Consider the following 23,801-nt stretch of genomic DNA (forward strand, 5'->3'; position numbering starts at 1 on the left):
ATTTTTTGATTTCAATTTCTTGCAAAAAAGTTTGGGTCAAATTAATCCGCATTTTTGGTATCAATTCGTAAAAATTTGCTACTTTCAAGTTAACAGTTTAATAATAACTATTATTTGATAATTTATTGCAAAATAAAATTGTATTATGCAATAAATTGTTAATTAATTATTAATAATTAAATTTTAGATATTTACGCGACTCCCTACATTTTGTCGACAAACGTCGAGTTGCAATTTGGGGTTGGAGTTACGGTGGTTTTGTGGCAGCTCACGCTTTAGCCGTTCCTGATCAAGATGTCTTCAATTGTGGCATCAGTGTCGCTCCCATTGTCAATTGGGAATTATACAGTAAGTTTTTAATTTAGAAAAAAAATTTTCAACCAAAGAAAGATTTTGAAAAAAAATTTTAATGAAAGAAATCACACTTTTTTCAAAGATATCAAATTGAGACAAAACAGGGATCAAAATTGTTGCTTAGCAACAATTTTAATCCCTTTTTTGTCTCAATTTGATATTTAAAAAAAAACACCGAAGTTTTTGAATTTTGAAACAGTTTTAAAAAGTCTTAAAAAAACTTTTTTTTAATAAACACATTTTTTCAAAAAAAAAAATTTCAGATTCGGTTTACACCGAGAGATACCTAGGATTATTGAATAAATCCGAGGCCAATTATAAGGGCTATCAAGACGCAAACCTGTGTAATAAATTCAATTCCCTGAGCGAACAGGAGCAGGAGAAGCCAAGGGATACCGAAAAGCCGAAAAAAAAGAAACAAAAGAAAATGTTTTATTTGGTGCACGGAACAAGTGACAATAATGTTCAATTTCAACATTCAATGACTCTTGCTAGGCATCTGGCCAAAAAGGATATATTATTTCAACAACAGGTAAAAAAAATATTAGACACTATATTTTTTCCATGATGCAAGTCGAATACAATTTTCTAGCCTTCTTGTAAATTGAAAACAATGGAAAATAATTATCTCTTCATAATATATGAATCAAAACTTTTGCGAATATAAAACTTTTGAGTTTTTGTGTGGATTCATTGGAAATATTTGACAAATGCGAGCAAAAGGTTTAGAAAAAAATATTTCGGTGAAGAAAGAACACCTGTTCTTTCTTCACCGAAATATTATTTTTATAAACTTTTGTTAGGCCATAAAATTTTGAAATATTCGTATTTGGTTGTATGAGAGCATAATAATTCTTTGTTCCAAAAGCCAAAAGGTCCAATAATTCTTATTTCCAAATACAAAAAGGTCCAAAATTTAATTCAAAATCAAACTTCAAATCTAGAAACTTTTTCTTGATGTACTTCGTCACTTCTGAGAATTTCGAAAAACAAAATGGCGGCGGACAAATAAAACAGCTGATCCACTTGAAATTTTATAATCTAAAAACGTAAACGTAAACGTTTCATTAATTTTTTACTCATTGAAAACAACAGTAACTTCATTTTTAAATATAAATATTTAATCATTATTATTTTTCCATACGAATTAAAATTCTTCAAAAGATTCAAATTCCAACCTTTTTGAAATTTAATTATAAGAATACTATTACAAAACATGAAGAAATCAATCATCAACTCGGAGTAATCGATTTCCTCATGTTTTTATAATAATTAACGATAATCCAGGGATAAAATTAATATTTTATATAAGAATATTGATACTTTAACTTCTTTGAAATTATTTTCATCAATATAATTTAAATTCAATTATTATTTTCTAGAATTTTTAACAAAAATTCTTCTCTACATCAATATTATTACTGAAAAGTACGAAAAATTTATATTTCCAAAGATTTTAATTTGAAACCTTTTCAAAATTCAATTATTTCTAAAAAAATTCATGCTACAATGTCAATGCTTTTAATATTAAATTATTATCTAAAATATTAACCGAAATTCATTTTTAACTCAATTTTTATTAGAAAATACTACGAAAATTTAATTATTTCAATACAAAACTAAATAATTTATTCAATAAAATTGAATGTTTTTTAAAATTTAATTTTTACGAAGAATTTTATTAACAGTTTTTTTTTAAGTAGTTAATTTCTTTTAAAGAATTTAATTAAAATTTTACTGAAATTTATTATATTAAAGAGTTTTATAAAAAATTGTTTGAAAATAATTGATAACTTTTTGAAGAATTTTATTAACATTTTTAAAAATAATTAAATTCCTGAGAAGAATTTAAATAATAATTTATGAAAATATTTAAATTTATGCGAAGGATTTTATTCAATTTTATTGAAATAAATGAAATTTTGACAAGAATTTCATTAAAATTTTTGACAATAATTTAATTCTTGAGAAGAATTTCGCTATCTATTTATAAAGATAATTTAATTCTAGTCGAGAATTTAAAGAATTTTTAAAATAATATATAATTTCTGCAAAGTATTTTATTACTTTCAAAAGAATTGAATTCTTCTGATTGATTATCAAAATTAATAATTGTACTTTGGAAAAGAATTTTATTAAAATTCCTCAAAATAATTGATTTTTTGTGAAGAATTTTGTTGTTTTCCCAAGATAATTGGAAATCTTTTGCAGAATTACTTCAAAATTTTTGAAAATAATTCATTTTCTGCGACGAATTAAAATTTATTTATAAAAATAATTGAAATATTGCAATTAATTTTATTATTTTATTGAGTAATTTAATGTTTCTAAAAATTGAATTCTTTCATCAATTTTTGCTACTTATAAAGATAATTGAATTCTAAACGAGGTATTTGTTAAAATTTTTTAAAATAATTGAATTTCTTCAAAGAATTTTATTGCTCTTGAAGATAATTGAATTCTTTTGATAAATTTTGATATTTATCAAAATAATTGAACTTTGGAATAGAATTTTATAAAAATTCCTTATAAAATAATTGATTTTATGTGAAAAATTTTCTTGATTTTCAAGATAATTGAAATTTTTTGCAGAATTACTTAAAAATTTTTGAAAATAATTGATTTTCTGCGACGAATTAAAAGTTATTTATAAAAATAATTGAATAATTGCAGCGAATTTCATTATTTTATTGAATAATTGAATGTTTCTTAAAATAGAATTCTATCGTCGAGTTTTAATAAAAATTTTATGATAAGAATCTATTTAAAATTTATTGTATTAAAAATATTTAAAATTCTGCGATGAAAATAATTGAATTCCTAAATGAATTTTTATTAATTATGAAAATAATTGAATGTTTTCGTAGAATTGGATCAAATTTTTTTTCAATAATGAAATGTTTTGATAAATTTTATGAAAATCATTAAAAAATAATTGAATTGAAAAAAACTTTTGAAAATAATTGAAATTTTACAAAGAATTGTATTTAAATTTTTGAAAATAATTGAATTTTTGGCGACAATTTTTGCTATTTATAAAGATAATTGAATTCTTGACGAGATATTCGTTAAAATTTTTTTTAAAAAATTAAATTTCTTCGAAGAATTTTATTACTTTTGAAAATAATTGAATTCTTGTGATGAATATTGTTATTTATGAAAAGAATTGAATTTTGCAAAGAATTTTATTAAAATTCCTAAAAATAATTGAATGTCCATGAATAATTTTGTTATTTATCAAGATAATTGGGTTAAAAACTTTTTAAATAATTTAATAATATTACAAAAATTCATTCTCGTCAGAAATAGAAAAATACCTATGAGTGATAAATTCAAATTAATAATAATATAAAAATATTAATTATTATATTAATTATTATTCAGGTGTATCCAGACAGTGGGCATCATTTATCAACATACAAGAAACATTTATATGAATCAATGGCGAATTTCTTGAATGAATGTTTTCAGAAACAAGTACCTGTAGAAACAAAGTCTGGTTTAAGTAGCGGTGGCTCTGTTCTCGATGACGATGATGAAAATGATAATAAGGCACTCTGAAAGAAAAAGGCTTAAAATCAATAAAATGTACAGTACATAACGTGCAATCTTAAATAACGTCTCCGAACTGTGTTCCGTTCAAATATATAGGAAAATAACAAAAATGAAAAAAAGTAAGAGAAGAAAATAGGTGCGTAATTTTTTTCAATTTTCTCTCTCTCTCTCTCTTTCTCTCTCTTTTTCGTGAGAAAAATTTCCAATAATACCAATTCTAAATTGTAAATATTAATAATCGCGCTAATTGGTTTGCTTTTAAAATCAATTATAAGATAAAACTAATTATATATCTAGATAATATGAAAAAAAATTGCCTTCGAGCTGAAGTAGAATTTTTTTTTTATTTTTTTCGAATCAGATATAAAGAAGTGCGAACAATATTATCGTGATTAACAATCATAAAAATTTTCGAATTTCTCGAAAATTTGTTTGCTGTAAAAATTTCTTGAAGAACAGTATTTAAGAGATGTTCCTTTAAGCGCAGTAGATATTAGGTGAACTTGTAATTTACTAAATATGATTGTTATAGATTTTTTTCTAATAACATTTTTCCCGCTTTAAATAGAAAAAGTAAAAATAGAATTCGCAATCGAAAAAAAAGAACTTTTTAATCGTACAACTCTCTAAGTTTGAATTAGTTAAAATTTTTACTAACTTGAATTAGGAACTGACCTTTTGCTTTTGAATTAGTAAATTTTACTAACAAATTAGTAAATTTAACTAATAAATTAGTAAAAATTACTAATTCAAAAGCAAAAAATGTCAGTCACTAATTTAAATAGTATTTAAATAGTAGATTTTTTACCAAAAAATAGTAAATCTATTAATTTATTTGTGAAATTTACTAATTCAAGAGCAAAATATCAGTCACTAATTGAAATCGTAATTAAATAGTAAATTTTAATAATAAATAGTATTTTCTACTAATTTATCAGTAAATGTTACTAATCCAATAGCTATTCAATATTTAAATAGTATTTAAAAAGTAAATTTTACTAATAATTATTAAATCTACAAATTTATTAGTAAAACTTACTAATTCAAGAGCAAAAAACCAGTCACTAATTTAAATAGTAATTAAGTAGTAAATTTTACTAATGAATAGTATTTTTTACTAATTTATCAGTAAATTTTACTAATTCAATAGCAAAATGTCAGTTACTAATTAAAATAGTATTTAAATAGTAAATTTTACCAATAAATATTAAATCTACTAATTAAATAGTATCACTGCAAAAAATGGCGTCTAAAAATAAGACGTTTAGACGTTTATAAACGTCTTATGTAAATAAGCGTCTTATTTGAGCGTCTTAAATGAAAAACATAACCTCCAAATACATGCATTTTAGAAGGCAAATAAGACGCTTATAAACGTCTAAAATGTGACCACGTAAACGTCTTAAACCAAGACGCTCTTTTTTTACAGTGTAAAATTTACTAATTCAAGAGCAAAAAAAACCAGTCACTAATTTAAATAGTAATTAAATATTTCAAACTTACATTAAACAAATGTATTAAACTTATAATTTATTAGTAATTAAATTGTAAATTTTACTAATAAATAGTATTTTCTACTAATTTATCAGTAAATTTTACTAATTAAAAAGCAAAAAGTCAGTCACTAATTTAAATAGTATTTAAATAGTAAATTTTACTAATAAATATTAAATTTACTAATTTATTAGTAAAATTTACTAATTCAAAGGCAAAAAGTCACAAAATCAAATTAGTAAATATATTAATTAATTCGAATTTAAAGAAAATTTTTATTCAAATAAATATATGATTAGCCTTAAGAACCATAACTTGTATGTACCTATAAATGACTTTTATAGACTATTTTCTGTAAGAAAGTTGCTTTAGTAGAAAAAGTTATTTAAACCAAAAAAAAATTTATACAGTTTTCTTCTGTATAGTGCAAGAAGCAAAGAAAAAAAAAATTGTTTCAAAGTTAAAGAACAAGATCTTTAACGAAAAAAAAATTTTCTATTTTAATAACAGACTTTTAAGGGTAAATTTCATGACAATTATTTTATATATATACTCTTTAAAAAAATATATTTTTTGTAAAAATCATTTAAGAGATGAAAGATAAAAATTATTCAACTTTTTGACAGATTTCAAAAACTTTTTAATTTAATTTATCCTTTAATACAAAAAATCCGTTATTTTATTATATTTTATTAAATTTAAGCTCTTTGGTATTGAATTTTTATTTCCATTAGGCTTCTTACAAAATTCAGAAAGAAATTGTATTTAAAATGAATGCATGTGGTACTTTTAAGTTTGTATCACTGAAATGCATTGAGAATTATTAATTTTTTCAAATTATTATTTATATCTACAGAAAAATTGTTAACTTGTCATTTTATCATAATTTGTCTATTTGTCCTTTAAAAATTAATGAACCACAAATAGATATCTAAATAGATATCTATACAAGTAAATTGTAGATACGGATGCAATAACCACCTCTATTCGGCCCTTACATTTGTAATTTACTTTTTTCTAAATTATAATTTCATTCACAACTTTAATCGAATTTTCAAAAACAAATTTTTACTATAAACAGTGAAAGGATGTAAAAAAATATAAAAGTTGGATTGAAAAAAATGTATATAAATTGTAAAATATGCGTGATTCTAAAAAAATTTTTCAAATATTAACAAATTATTGTTTATTATAAAATTATTATTTATTATGTAATTTTTAATTATTAAAAAATTATTATTATAAAATTATTAATTATTCTAAAATTACTTTTTACTATAAAATTATCATTTATTACAATATAAAATTCATTATTTCAAAGAACAATAATTTCAAGTTCAATTTTAAAAATAGAACTTAAAAATAGATTTAAAAAAAAATATAATTTATAATTATTTCAAGAGAAGGAAAATTAAATATATTTTACTTCTTTAAAATCAGGAAAATTGCATTCAAATTAACCACCGAAATTTAGTCAACTGAACTAGTTAAATTTGAAAAAAAAAATTTTTTTCCGATTCTAAAAATAAAGAACGTTGCAAATAATTAAATAACACGAGAGAGAATATTTAAATGTTTCAATGTTTTTTCTATAAAAAATGGATTTTTATAAATCTATAGACTAATATAAATGTAATTATTACACCACTGCTTGTAATCAATTTAAAAAATTGACTACTTCGTTACAAATTTACTCTGGATTATATAATACTGTCACCAGTAATCGATATTTTTATCTGCATAAATTATATATATATATATATATATATATATATATATATATATATATACAGATCAAAGTTACTATTATGTCCGTTAAATGTATGCTTTCTTTCATTATTTTATTAATTAATTAATATTTTAATTTAATTATTATTAACTAATTAATTAAATAACTATTATCAATTGATTAATATTAATAATTAATTAGTTGTATTAATTAATTATTATTACTAATTAGGTAATTACTAATTAATTAATTAATTATTATTACTAATTAGGTAATTGCTAATTAATTAATTAATTATTAATTAGTATTTACCTAATTAGTAATAATAATTAATTAATTAATAATATTAACGTTATTAATTATATATTCTATAGTAATTAATTCTATAGCAAAAAAATAATTATTCAAAGTAAAGATCATAATTCGGAGAAGAAAAAGAAATGAAAAATATTCATTTATGACTGCTAGTGTGTATTTAATTTAATAATTAAGTGAAAACTGCAAATTCTTTTGTTATAATTATAACTAATTAAATCACGATGAAAGTAATTGTTAATCAGTATTCAATAATATGATTTACGATTTCTAATGGTTGACTCAATTCGAGCCTTACAATCGAAACGCCGAATGGAGTTAGTTATTGCATCCTTGTAATGAATTCGTAATCATATTATTATATCTTCTTTTCTTAGAATTATTTAATTGTAATTTGTTATCTAGTTGTTAATTAACTTCAATTGTTGATCTATTTATTTTGATGAAAATACGAGAGTGAAAGGAATTGTAAAAATATTTTTTTTTATTTTCGAATCACTCATAAACCCGAAGGAGAAATGTGAATAAACTCACTGTATTGATGTTCGTCTCAAAAAAGAAAAAAAAAGATAATAACGATATGTATGAAAAAAAAAATGTTGTTCATACATAGAATGCTGTATGTCTGAAGTCAGTTTTTATACTTAAAAAAATGCACAGCTGAAAAAGAAAATCAACTTTTTTTCTCTGTATATAAATATTTATGTGCACTAAAACTTTATTTATAACATTAGAACCATAAAAGACCATCGAGAGACTTATAATTATGCGTTAATCCCATACAATCTGTGATAGTACAGTATTTTTCTCCCAAAAGAAAAAAAAATGGCACTTGTTTCTTTGAAATTTGTACCTATTCGCGCTTCAAAAATTTTAATTTTAATTTAATTTGTATTCTTTAATTTTAAGATCCCTTTTAAGAGAAGAGGTTTCTATTGGTTTATTTTTCGATTCTATTGGAATAGACCAATCAAAATGACTCTAGTAACTACGCGCATGCGCAGTTTCAAACTTCCTTGGGAGTTCCCCTGATCATGAAAAATATACTAGATTTTATCATTTAAAGCGCAAACAAAAAAATAAATGTACATTTCTCAAGAGCACTAAAAGTTGCTTTATTATTATATATCGCTCACAAAATTACTCTATAATTTATAATCAAACTAAAATCTAAATTTGATATATAAATATAAAAAAATACTCTTTAAGTTCGAATTTCGCCATGAACAACTAATTTCGAATAAAAATTCTTTTAAATGGAAAACTATAAATCATCTTTTCGATATGTAACCATATTTGAATGTTGATATAAACTTTTGACTAAGAGACAAATTCAAAATATTTAAAAAATATTTTTCAAGATTTTATGAAAATTCAAATAGAGAAACTATTAATAAAAAAAATTCAATAAAAAGCTAGTTTATTTTTTAGTGCCACAATCATGTTGTACTTAAAAGAAAAAAATATATATATATAGTCTACAAAGAAACAAATTCATATATATATAGAAATTTCTGCACAACTATTTTTAAAAATCTAGAAAACATGTAGAAAATGTTAAAAACGTAGTTTATTACTAAGGACTAGAGTCTTTTTTTGTTTCCATGTCCTCTTTAATAAGTGGGAGTGGTAATTTTACCTCCTGCTCCAATTTTACTTCTTATAAAAAATTCTACAAATTTTCGGACTTATTTTTCAAATAAAAGAAAAAATGTTAGGAATTCGCTAACACTAATTAACTTTAGTGGAATTGACAAAAGAAAAAAAAATTGTTTCCAAAGTCTTTAATGAATTCTAGAAAATTTTAGTAAATTTAGTAAATTTAGTAAATTCAATCAGTGTGATGAAAAGAACAGTATATTAAAATTACTGAGAATGGAAATTAAAATTAAAAAATTTATGAAAAGAAATTAGAAAATTTTATTAAAGTCAGTTAGTAAACGAATTCCAAATAAAATAATATAATAAAAAATTCCAAAGTTTTAAAACTGAAAAGTAGTTAAATTTATCCGAAGACAATGTATTTTTATCTTGTGCAAGTATCAATCATGTTAAATTGAAAAATAATTACAAAACTACTGGAAAAAATTTTTATTATTATTATACTATATAATATGTTTTGAATATTGTGAATAAATTTATTATTTCAATTCAATTGAGAATGTTTTTTCTTATAAATCCTGTAAATACTTTTTTATGAAGTGAGAACTTTGAGCAGAATGCTATAGGAGAAGCGGCCCCCCAGAATGCGTACACTACTCCCACTCCACAAGTCCATTTCTTCAAGTAGTGGGGGGACGCTTCTCTTAGCATAGCGTTAGGATCCAGTCTTTCCTTTATTATTATTATTTATTTTTTATTATTATTATTACTATTATTATAATTATTTTTTATTATTATTATTATCTATTTTACTATTTCTCTACATTTTACTATGCACATAAAATTAATAAATGGGAATAAATAAAAGTAATATACACAAGAAAATTTTTTATTAATATAACATTTATTTCAACTTTTATCATTAAAAAAAAATAATAAAAAATTCTTCACGTCACCACGCCGTAGATTGAAAATCAGTCAAAAATATATTTTTTTTTACAATCATTCGCAGTATTACAGTATTAAAAGCATCATTGCTGGAACAATATTTCTTGTAAATAAAAATTTCATTCCTATTTTAGCATTAAGTAAGAGATGTAAATAGATTTTATTATATTTCAAATATAAAAATATAAAATTTTAACATTTAAATGTCAATTTTTTTATCATTTAAATTTTAAATTTTTTATCATTCAAATATTAAATTGTTTAATGTTAAAATGTTTTAACTTTCAAATCTTAAAATATTTTAACATTCAAGTGTTTAATGTTTTACTGTATTTAATATGCGAACCTAAAATGTTTTAATATTAAAATGATTTAGCATTTTAATGTTAAATGTTTTAATGTTAAAATGTTTATAAATCTTAAAAATATTTTAACATTAAAGTGTTACACGTTTTACTGTTTTTAACAGGTATTCGAATATTAAATGTTTTAATATTAAAATAATTTAACATTTTAATGATAAAATGTTTTCAAACCTTCAAATATTTTAACATCCAAGTGTGTTTAATGTTTTACTGTTTTTACATTCTCATCACATGAGAAAGTATTAGTTTTATTTAATATACGAATATTAAATGATTTATAATTAATAATTTATTAATGATTTATCATTCGTATATGTTTAATATACGAATATTAAATGTTTTAATATTAAAATGATTTATCATTTTAATGTTAAATGTTTGAACATTCGAATGTTAAATGTTTGAATATTTGAATGTTACATATTTTAATGTTAAAATGTTTTAACATTTTAATGCTAAATGTTTTAAAGTTAAAATGTTTAAACATTTTAATGTTTTAAATGTTTTAATGTTAAAACGGTTTAACATTTAAATATAAAAAGTTTTAACATTTTAATGTTAAAATGTTTTAGCTTTGAAATCTTAAAATATTTCAACATTTAAGTGTTAAATGTTTCACTGTTTTTTAATATTCAAATATTAAATGCATTAATAATAAAATATTTTAATATTTTAATGTTAAAGTTTTTAATGTTAAAATGTTTTCAAATCTTAAAATATTTTAACATTCAAGTGTTTAATGTTTTACTGTTTCTTAATATTCGAATATTAAATGTTTTAATATTAAAATGTTTTAACATTTGAATGTTAAATGTTGAAACATTTTAATGTTAAATGTTTTAACACTTTAATGTTAAAATGTTTTAACATTTTAATGTTAAATGTTGTAATGTTAAAATATTTAAATGTTAAAATGTTCGAACTTTTGAATGTTAAATGTCTCAATGTTAAAACGTTTTAACATTCAAATTAAAAATGTTTTAACGTTAAAATGTTAAATCTTAAAGCATTTCGAAAATTTAAATTTCTTGTTGATTTCTTTTCTTTTTCGTTACAAATCGGGAAGGGTTTTGATAAATTTCTTATTAGCACACCTACCAAGATGTAGGAGCATATGATTTTTAAGATTAGTAGGTTTACTAAAACCACGACTACAAATATGGCACCTAAATGGCCATAGTCCGTTGTGTACGTACATGTGACTCTTGAGATCCCCGGGGGTTGGAAACGATTTTGAACACTGGGAGCACTTGTGCGGTTTCTCCTGTAACAAATTGGTAATTGATATTCCATCAAAAATTATTATTTATTATATATTGAACAATTTACATAAATTACACTTTTCATATAATATATATATGACGTGTCGTCCTTTAATGCAACGCAACGCCGTAAGAGAGAATTCATCGGCAGAGATGATAGAAAGAGAAGGAGCGATTAAATATTCGTGAAAAGTAAAACCGGTATGCACACCTCTCATTAGGTGTAGGTCGTATATGCATTTATATGAGTGAATGTTTTACGTATATGGATATACACACGATAACATAATTGAAGATAAACCCCGTGATAAGGACACACGTTACATGTTAGAAACAGGATCGGATTAAAAACGTCTCACTTGATATTTTCAGCCTTCAACTTTTATTTTTTGTTTTAACACTATTTTTCGTTTCGAGTTTTTCTTTTTAAGAATTAAAGAAATTTTGTTTAAAATTACAATATCATAACCTCGAATCACAACAAAATTTTCACTTTTTCCCTGACTCTGAGAAACACCAATAACTTCTTTTTTAAATAAATATTTGATCATTATTTTTTTTTATTTCAAAGAATTTAATTTGAACCCTTTTCAAAATTTTATTTCTAAAAATTTACACAATAACTCTTCTAATATTGAATTATTATTGAAAATTTTACCTGAAATTCGTTTTTTAATAAATTTTTATTAGAAAATTTTTAGAGAATTCTATTATTTACATAGAAAAATAAATAATTTATTCAATAATTGAATATTTCTTAAAATTTAATTTTTATGACCAATTTTATCAAAATTTTTAAAAATAATTGAATTCTTTCGGTGAATTCTAAAAAAAAATTTTAAGAATAAATGCAATTTTCTATCATTGTATTTAAAATAGTAAAAAAAATAATTTAAATTCTGAGATAAGTTTTGTTATTTATGCGAAAATAATTGAATTCTTGCAACGAATTTAATAAAAAAAATTTTTAAAGAATTAAATTCCTGCGAAGAATTTTATTTGTGAAAATAATTTAATTCCGGGGAAAAATATTATTATTAAAGTTCCTGAAAATAATTAAAATTGGGCAAAGAATTTTGTTATTTATAAAGATAATTGAAATGTTGACTAAAATGTTTTTTTTAGATTTTTTGAAAATAATTAAATTTTTACAAAGAATTTTATTAATTTTCAAAATAATTAAATTCTTGTAAAGAATATTGTTATTTAGGAAAATAATTGAATTTTGCAATGAATTTTTTTAAAATTCCTGAAAATAATTGAAATTGGGCAAAGAATTTTGTTATTTATAAAAATAATTAAAATGTTGACTACAATGTTTTTTTTAGATTTTTTGAAAATAATTGTATTTTTACAAAGAATTCTATTAATTTTAAAAATAATTGAATTCTTGTGAAGAATATTGTTATTTATGAAAATAATTGAAATTCGCAATGAATTTTATTAAAATTCGTGAATATAATTGAATATCGGCGAAAAATTTTGCTATTTATAAAGATAATTGAAATGTTGACTAAAATTTTTTTGATTTTTTGAAAATAATTGAATTTCTACAAAAAATGTTATTAATCTTAAAAATAATTGAATATGCTTGTGAGTAATATTGTTATTCTGGAAAATAATTGAAGTTTGCAATGAATTTTATTAATAATTAATAATATAATATAATAATATAAAATAAAAATATAAAAAATTTAAAAATTTAAATATTTATTAAAATTATTATTATTATTATTATTATTCATTTAAAAATTTATTTAAATTATTTAAAATTTTCTATAAAAAATATATAATATAATATTAATAATTGAATAATATTGTTACTTATAAAAATAATTGAATTTTGCAATGAATTTTATTAAAATTCCTGAATATAATTGAATTTCGTGAGAAGAATTTTGCTATTTATAAAGATAATTGAATTATAAAGATAATTATTTTGAAAATAATTCAATACTTGTGAGTAATATTGTTATTTTGCAAAATAATTGAATTTTGCAATGAATTTTATTAAAAATCCTGAATATAATTGAATTTCGGCGAAGAATTTTGCTATTTATAAAGACAGTTGAAATGTTGACTACAATGTTTTTTTCATATTTTTTGAAAATAATTTAATTCCTACAAAGAATTTTATTAATTTTAAAAATAATTGAATTCTTGTAAATAATATTGTTATTTATAAAAATAATTGAAATTTTGACAAGAATTTTATTAAATTTTTTGAAAATAATTGAATTTTGGAGAAGAATTTTAGTATTTTTGAAGATAATTGAAATTTTGACGAGAGTTTTAAAAAATTTTTGAACATTATTGAATTTACGCAAAGAAGTTCATCACTTTTAAAAATTATTGAATTTCTGTAATCAGTTCTTAAAATTTCTATTTAAATTAATTAAAAATTGATATTTTCTAAAATTTCAAATTAAAACTTTTGAAGTTTATCTATTTATGAAGATTGTAAACGCAACTCTATTGAAATCCAATTAATTTAAAAATTTTTAAGTATAAAATTATTTATTGAATAATTTATAAGTAATAATTTTATGATAGTTCTTCAAGAATTAAGTTATTTAAAAAGAAATTATTGTCAGAAATAGAAAAAATTGAAGAATTTTTATTAGAACTCTTCTCAATTTCATATAGTTTATGAGGCAAACATATAAAAAAAACACAAAAATTCAGAATTTTCTTAAAAATTTTAAAAATTTAATTTTTTTCAGTTCATTTTAATAAAATATTTTTTGTTTTTTCCCTGATTTCCCTGACAAATTCTAATTTCCCTGACTTTTCCCTGGATTCCATGACTTCCATGAATTAAAATAATTTTTGTTTTACAGAAATATTTTTAAATTGTGAAAAAAACTGCAGTTGTTTATATCAGATAATTTAGACTCAAATATGTAATAATTAGGGAGAAGGGGGTAAATTTTTGCATTTGAAAAAGTATCTCGAAAGAAATAATTGTAGAGGAAGAAAAAATTGTACCAACATAGAGGGTAATTTTGTGGTCCAATGTAAGTAATTTAGTAGGGAGGGAGTTTTCAGGTAAGATATATATATATATATAGTATATATGTCGGAAATGTGTGTGTTTACATGTGGTATGGAAGAGGAGCAGAAGACATAGTGTTTGGTGTGGCGCGGCAGTAGCGAAGAAGTGCCTCGGGATACATACGTTCTCTGTCTCTCTAATTGGATTGCATTCCAAGCGGTAGCAAGTAATGGGCCAATTACAGTAGCTGATGGCAGACCAACCTATATGACTCCAGAGATATCATTACTTCGAGGGATTAGAGAAACTCATACGGTTTCCGTTCCAATAAATAAAAACTTCTATATAAACCCCCCCCCCCCCGCCTATCTTCCTCTTTACCTCTATATACACCATAGGCCATCACCATTCGCATCGTTACCACTTATGATTTCTACTTGAAGTTCTACCAGGCTTACGCAGAAACACGAGAAAAGAGAGCAAACGAAAAAAATGAAACTGCACCCGTATATAAACCCAATAAGAGTAGACGCAATAAACTCTTCGAGCATCACCCAGGACTTTATTATTGCTCTTCTGCACGCACTATCAGACACAGAGTTAAATTCTTAATTGGCCAGACTGCCTTAATCTCTTAACATTTCTTTTTTCAGATATCGCATTTTTCCTTTTCATTCCTTCACCCAATATTGAGAATCCTAGGGGTAATTTCCACTCCTTTATACCACAAACTCTTCTTAAAATAACTTTCCAAAAAAAAATGTTTTTTTAATAAAGATAAATCGTAACAAAAAAAAGTGACAACCATAGTAGCAATGTTGACTCAAAGTTATACATTTCTTTTTTCAGATCAAATTTTTCCTTTCCTATCTTTAAACCAATATTAATAATTCTAGGAGAATTTTCCTTTCTACCACTTTCCTTAAAAACCTTTCCAAAAAAAGGAATGTAATAAAGATAAATCGTAAAAAAAATTGCCGAGAATTACCAACAAGGTTGACTTGAAATTATGCATTTCTTTTTCCAGATAAAATTTTCCTTTCGTATCCTTAACCCAAAATGTTAACAATAATCCTAGGATACTTTTACACTCCTTTATATCACTTTCCTTAAATACCTTTCAAAAAAAAAGGATTCTAATAAAGATAAATCGTAAAAAAATTGCCATTAGGTTGACTCAAAATTATACATTTCATTTTTCAGATCAAATTTTTCCTATTCTTCCCTTCAGCTAATATTAAAAATCATAGGGGTAATTTCTACTCCTTTATACCACAAACTCTCCTTAAATTCCTTTCCAAAAAAAGGTGATTTTTAATAAAGATAAATCGTATAACAAAAAAAATTTGACAACCAGTTTTAAGCTTGACTTATAAGTTATAATTACAAATACATTTTTTCAGAAAATTATAAATCATTTAATGAAGTAATTTTCTCGAAAATTTTCATTTCAATTCTATTGAAATTAGTTTCAATTAAAAAATTTTAACCCAATTATTTGAAAAAATCCAATTATCTTAATAAATAACAAAATTCTTCGCACGAAATTTAATTATTATTTAAAAATTTTTTAAAAGTTCTCGTCAACATTTCAATTATCTTTATAAATAGCAAAATTCTTCGCCAAATTTCAATTATTTTCAGTAATTTTAATAAATTGCAAAATTCAATTATTTTCATAAATAACAATATTATTCACAAAAATTTTCAATTATTTTCAAAATTAATAAAATTCTTTGTAGAAATTCAATTATTTTCCAGAAATCTAAAAAATTGTAGTAAACATTTCAATTATCTTTATAAATAGCAAAATTCTTCGCCGAAATTCAATTATATTCAGGAATTTTAATAAAATTATTTGCAAAATTCAATTAAATTTATAAATAACAATAATCTTCACAAGAATTCAATTATTATTTTCAAAATTAATAAAATTCTTTGTAGAAATTCAATTATTTTCAAAAAATCAAAAAAACATTTTACTCAAGATTTCAATTATCTTTATAAATAGCAAAGTTCTACGCCGAAATTCAATTATATTCAGGAATTTTAATAAAATTCATTGCGAATTTCAATTATTTTCATAAATAACAATATTATTCACAAAAGTTTTCAATTATTTTCAAAATTAATAAAATTCTTTGTAGAAATTCAATTATTTTCAAAAAATCAAAAAAACATTTTACTCAAGATTTTAATTATCTTTATAAATAGCAAAGTTCTACGCCGAAATTCAATTATATTCAGGAATTTTAATAAAATTCATTGCGAATTTCAATTATTTTCATAAATAACAATATTATTCACAAAAGTTTTCAATTATTTTCAAAATTAATAAAATTCTTTGTAGAAATTCAATTATTTTCAAAAAATCAAAAAAACATTTTACTCAAGATTTTAATTATCTTTATAAATAGCAAAGTTCTACGCCGAAATTCAATTGTATTCAGGAATTTTAATAAAATTCATTACAAAATTCAATTATTTTTATTAATAACAATATTATTCACAAGAACTTAATTATTTTCAAGATTAATAAAATTCTTTGTAGAAATTCAATTTTTTTCAAAAAATTTAAAAAAGCATTGTAGTCAACACTTCAATTATCTTTATAAATAGCAAAATTCTTCGCCGAAATTCAATTTTATTTAGGAATTTTAATAAAATTCACTGCGAATTTCAATTATTTTCATAAATAACAATATTATTCTTCACAAGAATTCAATTAGTTTCAAAATTAATTAAATTCTTTGTAGAAATTCAATTATTTTTAAAAAATGTAAAAAAAATTGTAGTCAACATTTCAATTATCTTTATAAATAGCAAAATTCTTCGCCGAAATTCAATTACATTCAGGAATTTTAATAAAATTCATGGCAAAGTTTCACTTTTTTTAACAAATATTTCTTTATTCAATGATTTTCAATATTCTACAGAATATTTTAATAAAATTTCCCAAAATAATTCAATTATTAAACAAAAATTTTGATAAAATTCAACACGAATATTTTAATTATATTTTTCAAAAATATAAAAATTCCACAGGAATTCAATTATTAAAAATAAAATTTGCATAAATTTTTTCAAAAAAAAATCAATTGTTTCAAACTTTTTTTAAAAAATTCTTCGCAAAAATTCAATTATTTTCATAAACAATAAAACTTATTGCAGAATTTCAACTTTTTTTAAAATACAATTTTAAGAAACAATTAACTATTCAATAAATTATCCATGTTTTTTATTTAAATAATTGAATTCTCGTATAGAATGTTCTAATAAAAATTCGTTTAAAAATTAATTTCAGTTAAAGTTTTAGATAATAATTGAATTTTTAGAGAATTTACTAATAATAATTGCAATTTTTAGAAATAATTAAATTTTGTAAAGGTTTTGAAATTAAAATCAAAAGTGTGTTAATAAAATTTTTAATGGACTTTTATGAAACTTGCTGTTTTAAGGTTTCCGGGATCGCTCATTACGAATTTGACATCAGCTTTTCGAAATTCAAAATGTCGGATCCAATATGGAGGAAATTTTTTCAAAATCTGTCAAATTCGATTGAAAATAGCTGTTACTTTGGGGTTTTCAGGGTCACTGATTACGAATCTGACATTAGTTTTTCAAAATAGCTGATCCAATATGGCGCCATATTGGATCAGCCATTTTGAATTTTCAAAAACTGATTTCAGATTTGTAATGAGCGACCCTGAAAACCCCCGAGTATTCAGTTTCAAGCCATTGTAATCAATTTTTTATTTTGTCGTCCGACATATTGGATCCGCCATTTTGAATTTTGGGAAACTAATGTCAGATTCGTAAATCACAGAGTAATCAGTTTCAGGAATATTTAAGAACTTTCTAATCACTAATCTAATAACAATAGTCTTATAATATAAAATAATGATTTTATCACTCAGTAATCTTTAATTATGATAAAACATGAAGAAATGGAGTGCTCGATTTCATCATAATATTTTTATTATTTCTTCAATAATATTTTTATCAATTATTGAATTTTTAAAAGGTTTGAATTTGAATGTTTTGAAGAATTTCAATTTCTATGGAAGGATAATAAGGATTAAAGATTTATTTAAAATTAAAGTCAGGGAAAAGTCAGGGAAAAACAAAATTAAATTTTTGTGTCAACCCTGATTATTATACATTTCTTTTTCAGATCAAATGTTTCCTCTTTCCTTTCACCCAATATTCACAATCCTAGGGGAATTTTCAACTCCTTTAGGTACCACAAACTCTCATTAAATATCTTTCCAAACATAAGGATTGTAATAAAGATAAATCGTAAAAAAAACATTGCCAACAATTTGATTGACTGAAAATGATACATTTTCAACAAAATACAGTAGGGGTACTTATTAGTTGGTTTAAAAAAATTGATAGTAATTTTATAATAAAAGTAGATCTCTCACCTTTATATGTGTCATGCGATGGTAGTAAAGATTTGAGGATGCCGTGAACTTTTTACCGCAGACCAAACACTGATGGGGTTTTTCTCCGCTATGTATACGCTTATGCGTATTTAACGAGCTCGAGGTTGAGAAACCCTTGTTGCAGACCATACAGACATGTGGTTTCTCCCCTTCAATTTAATTCCACTTGAATTACTGTCAGTTCTCCATTTTGCGTAATTTGTGAACCGATTTATATGCGTGAGTAAGAAAGGCAAAAGATGCAACTCTCTGAGCTTGAAGCGTGCATATTTATCGCGCACGGACATTCTGATCCAAATTGTAATTTTCATACATGTTATAATATACCATTCGCACTGATATGATGGCAGTTTTACGTATTCGTTTGTAAATTTTCAAACACTGAATAATTTTTTGAAAAAGTTTTGCTAAATTTTAAAAAGGAAATAGTTTGCAAAAATTTTGAAGAAGAAAAAGTTTGCAAACAATTTGTTTTACAGAGAGAAACAAATCAGAGAGTTGCGTTTTTGATGAGGAAAGAAGGGAAATGTATTCACCTGTATGAGTCCTCATGTGTCTTTTTAGAAGCGACGGTCGATCGAAGGACTTTCCGCAGACCTCACACGGAAGGAGAACTCTCTCTCCTCTTTTAATGGTTGTCAGAATACTGCAGTCGAGATTATCGCCAACAAATGAGAGGGTTGATGATGACGATTCCTCTGACGTTGACTCGTACTCGTCGACCTCGTAAAACGAATTCCGGCTCGACGATGAGGAATGCTGCGACAGCAATGCCATTGACAGATCCAAGGGCGACTCTTAACATATAAAATTCGTATTATCGATAAATAACAAAAATGTTTTTAAATTTTTTGCTAGATTGTGGATATAATTTTTTCACTTTATCAAAAAGGAAGGAGGTGTACACGCCTCTAAGAAACTTGTAGCTGCTTTTCTATATAACATAACATTGAGAGCAAAGTAATCGCGTGCGATCGGAAAGAAAATAATAAGACCGCCTTGAACAAATCTGAAATGCAAATACGAGGCGGAATTTTTGTCGGTCTGCTATAAAGGTGGCCGCATGTGATTCAAATGTGCAGCCCTCTCACAAGGAATAAAAGACAGTACAATGGGCGGTGGCAGCTAGACGGGTCCTTAAGCTCCTCTCTCATGGCATTTCTTATGAACTTTCAGTTCACATATAAGAAGAGAGGAGCACAAGAAATAAGGTGAAGATAAAGTGGGGTAAGAAGTTGGAAAAGAAATGAAAAGACGGAAAGGCCGCCAAATGGAAATGGAAAGAAGAGAGAAATGTCCCTTTTTGCCTTGAGAATCATCAAACAGGTAACCCAACATTTTGCGGAAGGGGATCACAGCTGTCCTTTATTTTCCGAAAAAAATCAACAAGCTACACGAATACGTTATTATCAGATTCTCCACTCGCCTCTCTTGTCCTCGCCAAATCTGGATCGATCGAAATCTACCCGAATAAAACTTGATTTTTATACTTAACCGCAAGTTCCTTATAGTCCACAATTCCATTTCCTTATTGTCCACAATGATTCGAAACTCTTCTGATTGTCAACTCTTCTGATTCTGATAAGAAGAGTTTCGACTCTGTTAATTGTGGATTATAAGGAAATCGAATTGTGGACTATTATGAAAGTAATATGTTTGTATTAAGATAGCCAATAAGGACCCCGAACAGACAATCGTCAGCAGCTTCTGATTATCGGTATCATAATTAGATGGTAATTGTTAGGCGTCAATATATTTGTGACAGTCAAATATCAACAGAAGTTTTATTAGACTCCAGAATAGAACACTCAGGGTAAGTAATTAAATAATCAAGATTCGCGGTAGAGAATCGCCGCCAAGTTAACGCTTTAATTTGTAAAACAAGTTAAACTAATCTGGTGGTAAACAATACGTTCTATTCGTTGACTTTAAGAGTGCCTTCCCCTCCTTAAATAACAATGACTTAGTAAAACCTTGATTTTGGTAACATTTTTTGCAAATAATGATGTGAACCCAAACTTTTGACCGGTAGTGTATACAGAATGGGATGCGATTCTAAGTTTATTAACATCCTAAAAGTCTTTTATAGTAAAGCAAACTTTTCTGTTAAATGTGAGAAACGCTTCACTAAACCAATTAAGATTATTCAAGGGGTTATGCAAGGAGATTCACTTACAGCTTTGCAAAAAATACTCAAATATCTCCATGAATATTGTTAAACAAATGATCCAATGCTAGCGAAATGAAAATATAACTTACCATCCAAAATTGAGTCAATCGTGCATCTGTATATTGCACTTCTCGAACAGACATTGTGGGAGATGAAGAGGAAATCTTGTTCACTAGCTGGTAGAAACCAAGCGACTAATTCAGCATCTGGTTGTACGTCCTTTATCACTTCGAATATCGGTTCACCTAGAAGCAAATTAGAATTCTTAGTTCTCGCACATCATCAAAAGTAAGAACTAAAGAATTAGTTCTTTAGAAGAATTAGAATAGCTTGATAGCTACTTTTTTTAGCTTCTTCGTATACTAAAGAATAAAAAAAAATAAGAAACCAATTCCAAATACCTTTGACTTTTGTACCAATGAGGTTCACTTGATCGCTGTAGTGCTGAACGATCCTTAAAAATCGTATCCAATTGCACTGTCGTTTATTAAGATTGTAATTGGAGAATGATACCTCATCATAACATCCATACTCTCGCCTAATCTAAACAAAACAAACATGATTGTTAACAATGAAATATTTCTGAATTAATAAGAATTAAGATGGTACTAGTAAGGCATAGTAAAAGTTTCTTTCAAAAATCTCGACTAGTTTCGAACTTTATCGAAAGTTAAAGATAAGTAAAAACCCAAAAATTTAAGAGAAACATAGAATTCAGAAAGGGTTAAAAGTACACATTTCCCTTCGGAATTAATTTTTAAGACTAAAACTTCGGTAATAGTATTAAGAAACAGAAAAATATCGAGTTATTTATTAAACTACTTTTAAGTACTTCCGAAGAAATAAAAAAACAGTTTGAAAAATTAATTGATTACTAGATTGAAATTATCGAATAGACAATTATAGACGAGTCTTAATTAAAAACTTATAAAAATGATTCGGAGAATTATACTTACATCATTGTCGTCGAGAAGGGAATACAAGTCAATCTTGTCGAACCTGATTGAGCCTTGAAATGGATAAATAAGAGTTCCCGCTGGAATGAAGACGTTAGACCAAACTGATATTCTCACATCGGTCACTATCGTATTGGATTCATTTTTAATGTGATTCTTACAGGACTTTTGATCGTTGGCAAGAACAAGGGAAAATTCTCTAGGAATCAAAACGCAAGTTTCCATAACAAAAAAACTTTAACCCCAAAAATTCTTTCTACTTCTATATATCACCGAATTATTGGTATTGAAAGTAACTTCTTCCGAAAGAATCAAATTATTGCAGACAATCGATGATGATGATGATCTTTTCTAAAGTTATCATCAAGGTCTCCCATTAGGAGTTCACCGTGCCGAAACTTTATTAAACTGTTCCTTTTCGTAAAAGATAATTATTTCCCTAACGTGTCATGAATTTTAGTAATTTAGTAATTTAGCAATTTAGATTTTTTACCGATTTCGGTGTTCTGTAAATTTTCAAAAAATTCGCGAACTTGTCATACGTCGTGGAAGGTGCAAGGCCCTCGGCTGACTGGATGGGATTAACCGACTGATCTTGACCTTGCGACGGGTTACCAGCATTTGCTACCGAATGGGTAGCCGGGACCCCACCTTTCTCTCTTGGCCACTCATCCTCCGGACCATTCTACCGCCCCACTATATTTACTTCCAACGAGAAGTTGATATTCGCGAGGTATATCTATAGATAGAATTATATATAGGAGAGGCAAGTCAGCCGCCACATCTCGCAAGGAAGTCGGCGCTCCTCGTCCTCTCCTTTCGTCCTTCTTGTCCTTCTCTTGGATCTGGTCTGCCGCCGTGAAGAACCCACGTGGGCGACTCGGCACCTGTCGTTCTCCACCCGATTCCAGCTCCTCATCCCTCTTTTCGATGCCCGCATCACGTTGGACACGAATTTCTATCTTCCTCTCTTTCCACTTCTTTATTTTTCTTCTTCATCCTCTCCTCGCTCTTTATGTACATATTCGACTTCTCCCCGTGTGTCACTTGACATTTTTTAACGACCTAATAAAAAAAAAATTGTAAATAAAGATCAGGGTAAAGGATTAAAATCTCTATTTTTAATTCAGGAGATATAAAAATGTTTAGTCTACCTTAACTATTCTGTTTTTAAAAATACCTATGGTATAGTTTCAATGGATTTTTCAGGACATCTTATGGACTTACGTCCATAAGATGTCCTGAAAAATCCATTGCTATTAGGAAAAGTATTTATAACAGAACACTTTAGTTTCTTTTAGAATTAGCAATTGTTAACACTACATGCTCAGTGTTTCAATTCGTTTAGCAAAGGGGTGATAAAGCAGACTCATTAAATGTCGTAAAAAAAGCAGGAATACGAATAACTATGTAGTGGATTTTTCCATTCATATTTTATTGCATCCGCTGTTATACTAGCAGCATATATAACCATCATATAAATACACTAACATCGGATCATAATGCCACCATTTCGACCCTACATATCTTTCGCCAACTTGTTTCTGGAATGGGATTTGCATCTATCGAATGAATATACTCGATCCACTCCCCTATGTCTTTCGGAGC

The 23,801-nt window shown here is 24.8% G+C and overlaps 2 protein-coding genes across 4 annotated transcripts in view; one reads left to right on the forward strand and one right to left on the reverse strand.

Annotated features, from left to right (window-relative positions):
- LOC122504540 (inactive dipeptidyl peptidase 10) overlaps positions 1 to 4,514 on the forward strand; it is a 37,660-nt gene extending 33,146 nt beyond the window's left edge. The window contains exons 14-16 of one of the 2 annotated variants that reach the window (XM_043615695.1): positions 188 to 348; positions 618 to 886; positions 3,739 to 4,513. In XM_043615695.1, coding sequence (XP_043471630.1) covers positions 188 to 348; positions 618 to 886; positions 3,739 to 3,915 — 607 coding nt within the window. In that variant the 3' untranslated portion in view covers positions 3,916 to 4,513. Of the gene's footprint in view, positions 1 to 187; positions 349 to 617; positions 887 to 3,738 lie in introns of both variants that reach the window. The other variant, XM_043615694.1, reaches the window with a different exon arrangement.
- Positions 4,515 to 11,086: 6,572 nt separating this feature from the next.
- LOC122504541 (histone-lysine N-methyltransferase PRDM9-like) lies at positions 11,087 to 22,978 on the reverse strand. Of its 2 annotated transcripts, none has more exons than XM_043615697.1 (6): positions 22,194 to 22,978; positions 21,639 to 21,780; positions 21,327 to 21,482; positions 19,604 to 19,864; positions 19,047 to 19,216; positions 11,087 to 11,626 (listed from the first exon to the last, which is right to left on the reverse strand). In XM_043615697.1, the coding sequence occupies exons 1-6, from the start codon at positions 22,416 to 22,418 to the stop codon at positions 11,414 to 11,416; spliced, it is 1,167 nt and encodes a 388-aa protein (XP_043471632.1). In that variant the 5' UTR covers positions 22,419 to 22,978; the 3' UTR covers positions 11,087 to 11,413. The 2 variants fall into 2 exon arrangements, with proteins under 2 accessions (XP_043471632.1, XP_043471633.1); XM_043615698.1 differs by having other exon boundaries at positions 21,639 to 21,775; positions 22,194 to 22,325.
- Between the last annotated feature and the right edge of the window lie 823 nt (positions 22,979 to 23,801).

This window comes from Leptopilina heterotoma, unplaced genomic scaffold, assembly GCF_015476425.1.
Source record: "Leptopilina heterotoma isolate Lh14 unplaced genomic scaffold, ASM1547642v1 Lhet_303, whole genome shotgun sequence".
Lineage (NCBI taxonomy): Eukaryota > Metazoa > Arthropoda > Insecta > Hymenoptera > Figitidae > Leptopilina > Leptopilina heterotoma.

Bases quoted from the DNA above. Each gene is read 5' to 3' on its own strand.
- LOC122504541 (XM_043615697.1), bottom strand. From the start codon at position 22,418: ATGGAAACTTGCGTTTTGATTCCTAGAGAATTTTCCCTTGTTCTTGCC. The intron at 21,483-21,638 runs GTATTTGGAATT...ATTTGCTTCTAG, and splicing joins CATTGGTACAAAAGTCAAAG to GTGAACCGATATTCGAAGTG. The intron at 19,865-21,326 runs GTAAGTTATATT...TTATATGTTAAG, and splicing joins GATTGACTCAATTTTGGATG to AGTCGCCCTTGGATCTGTCA.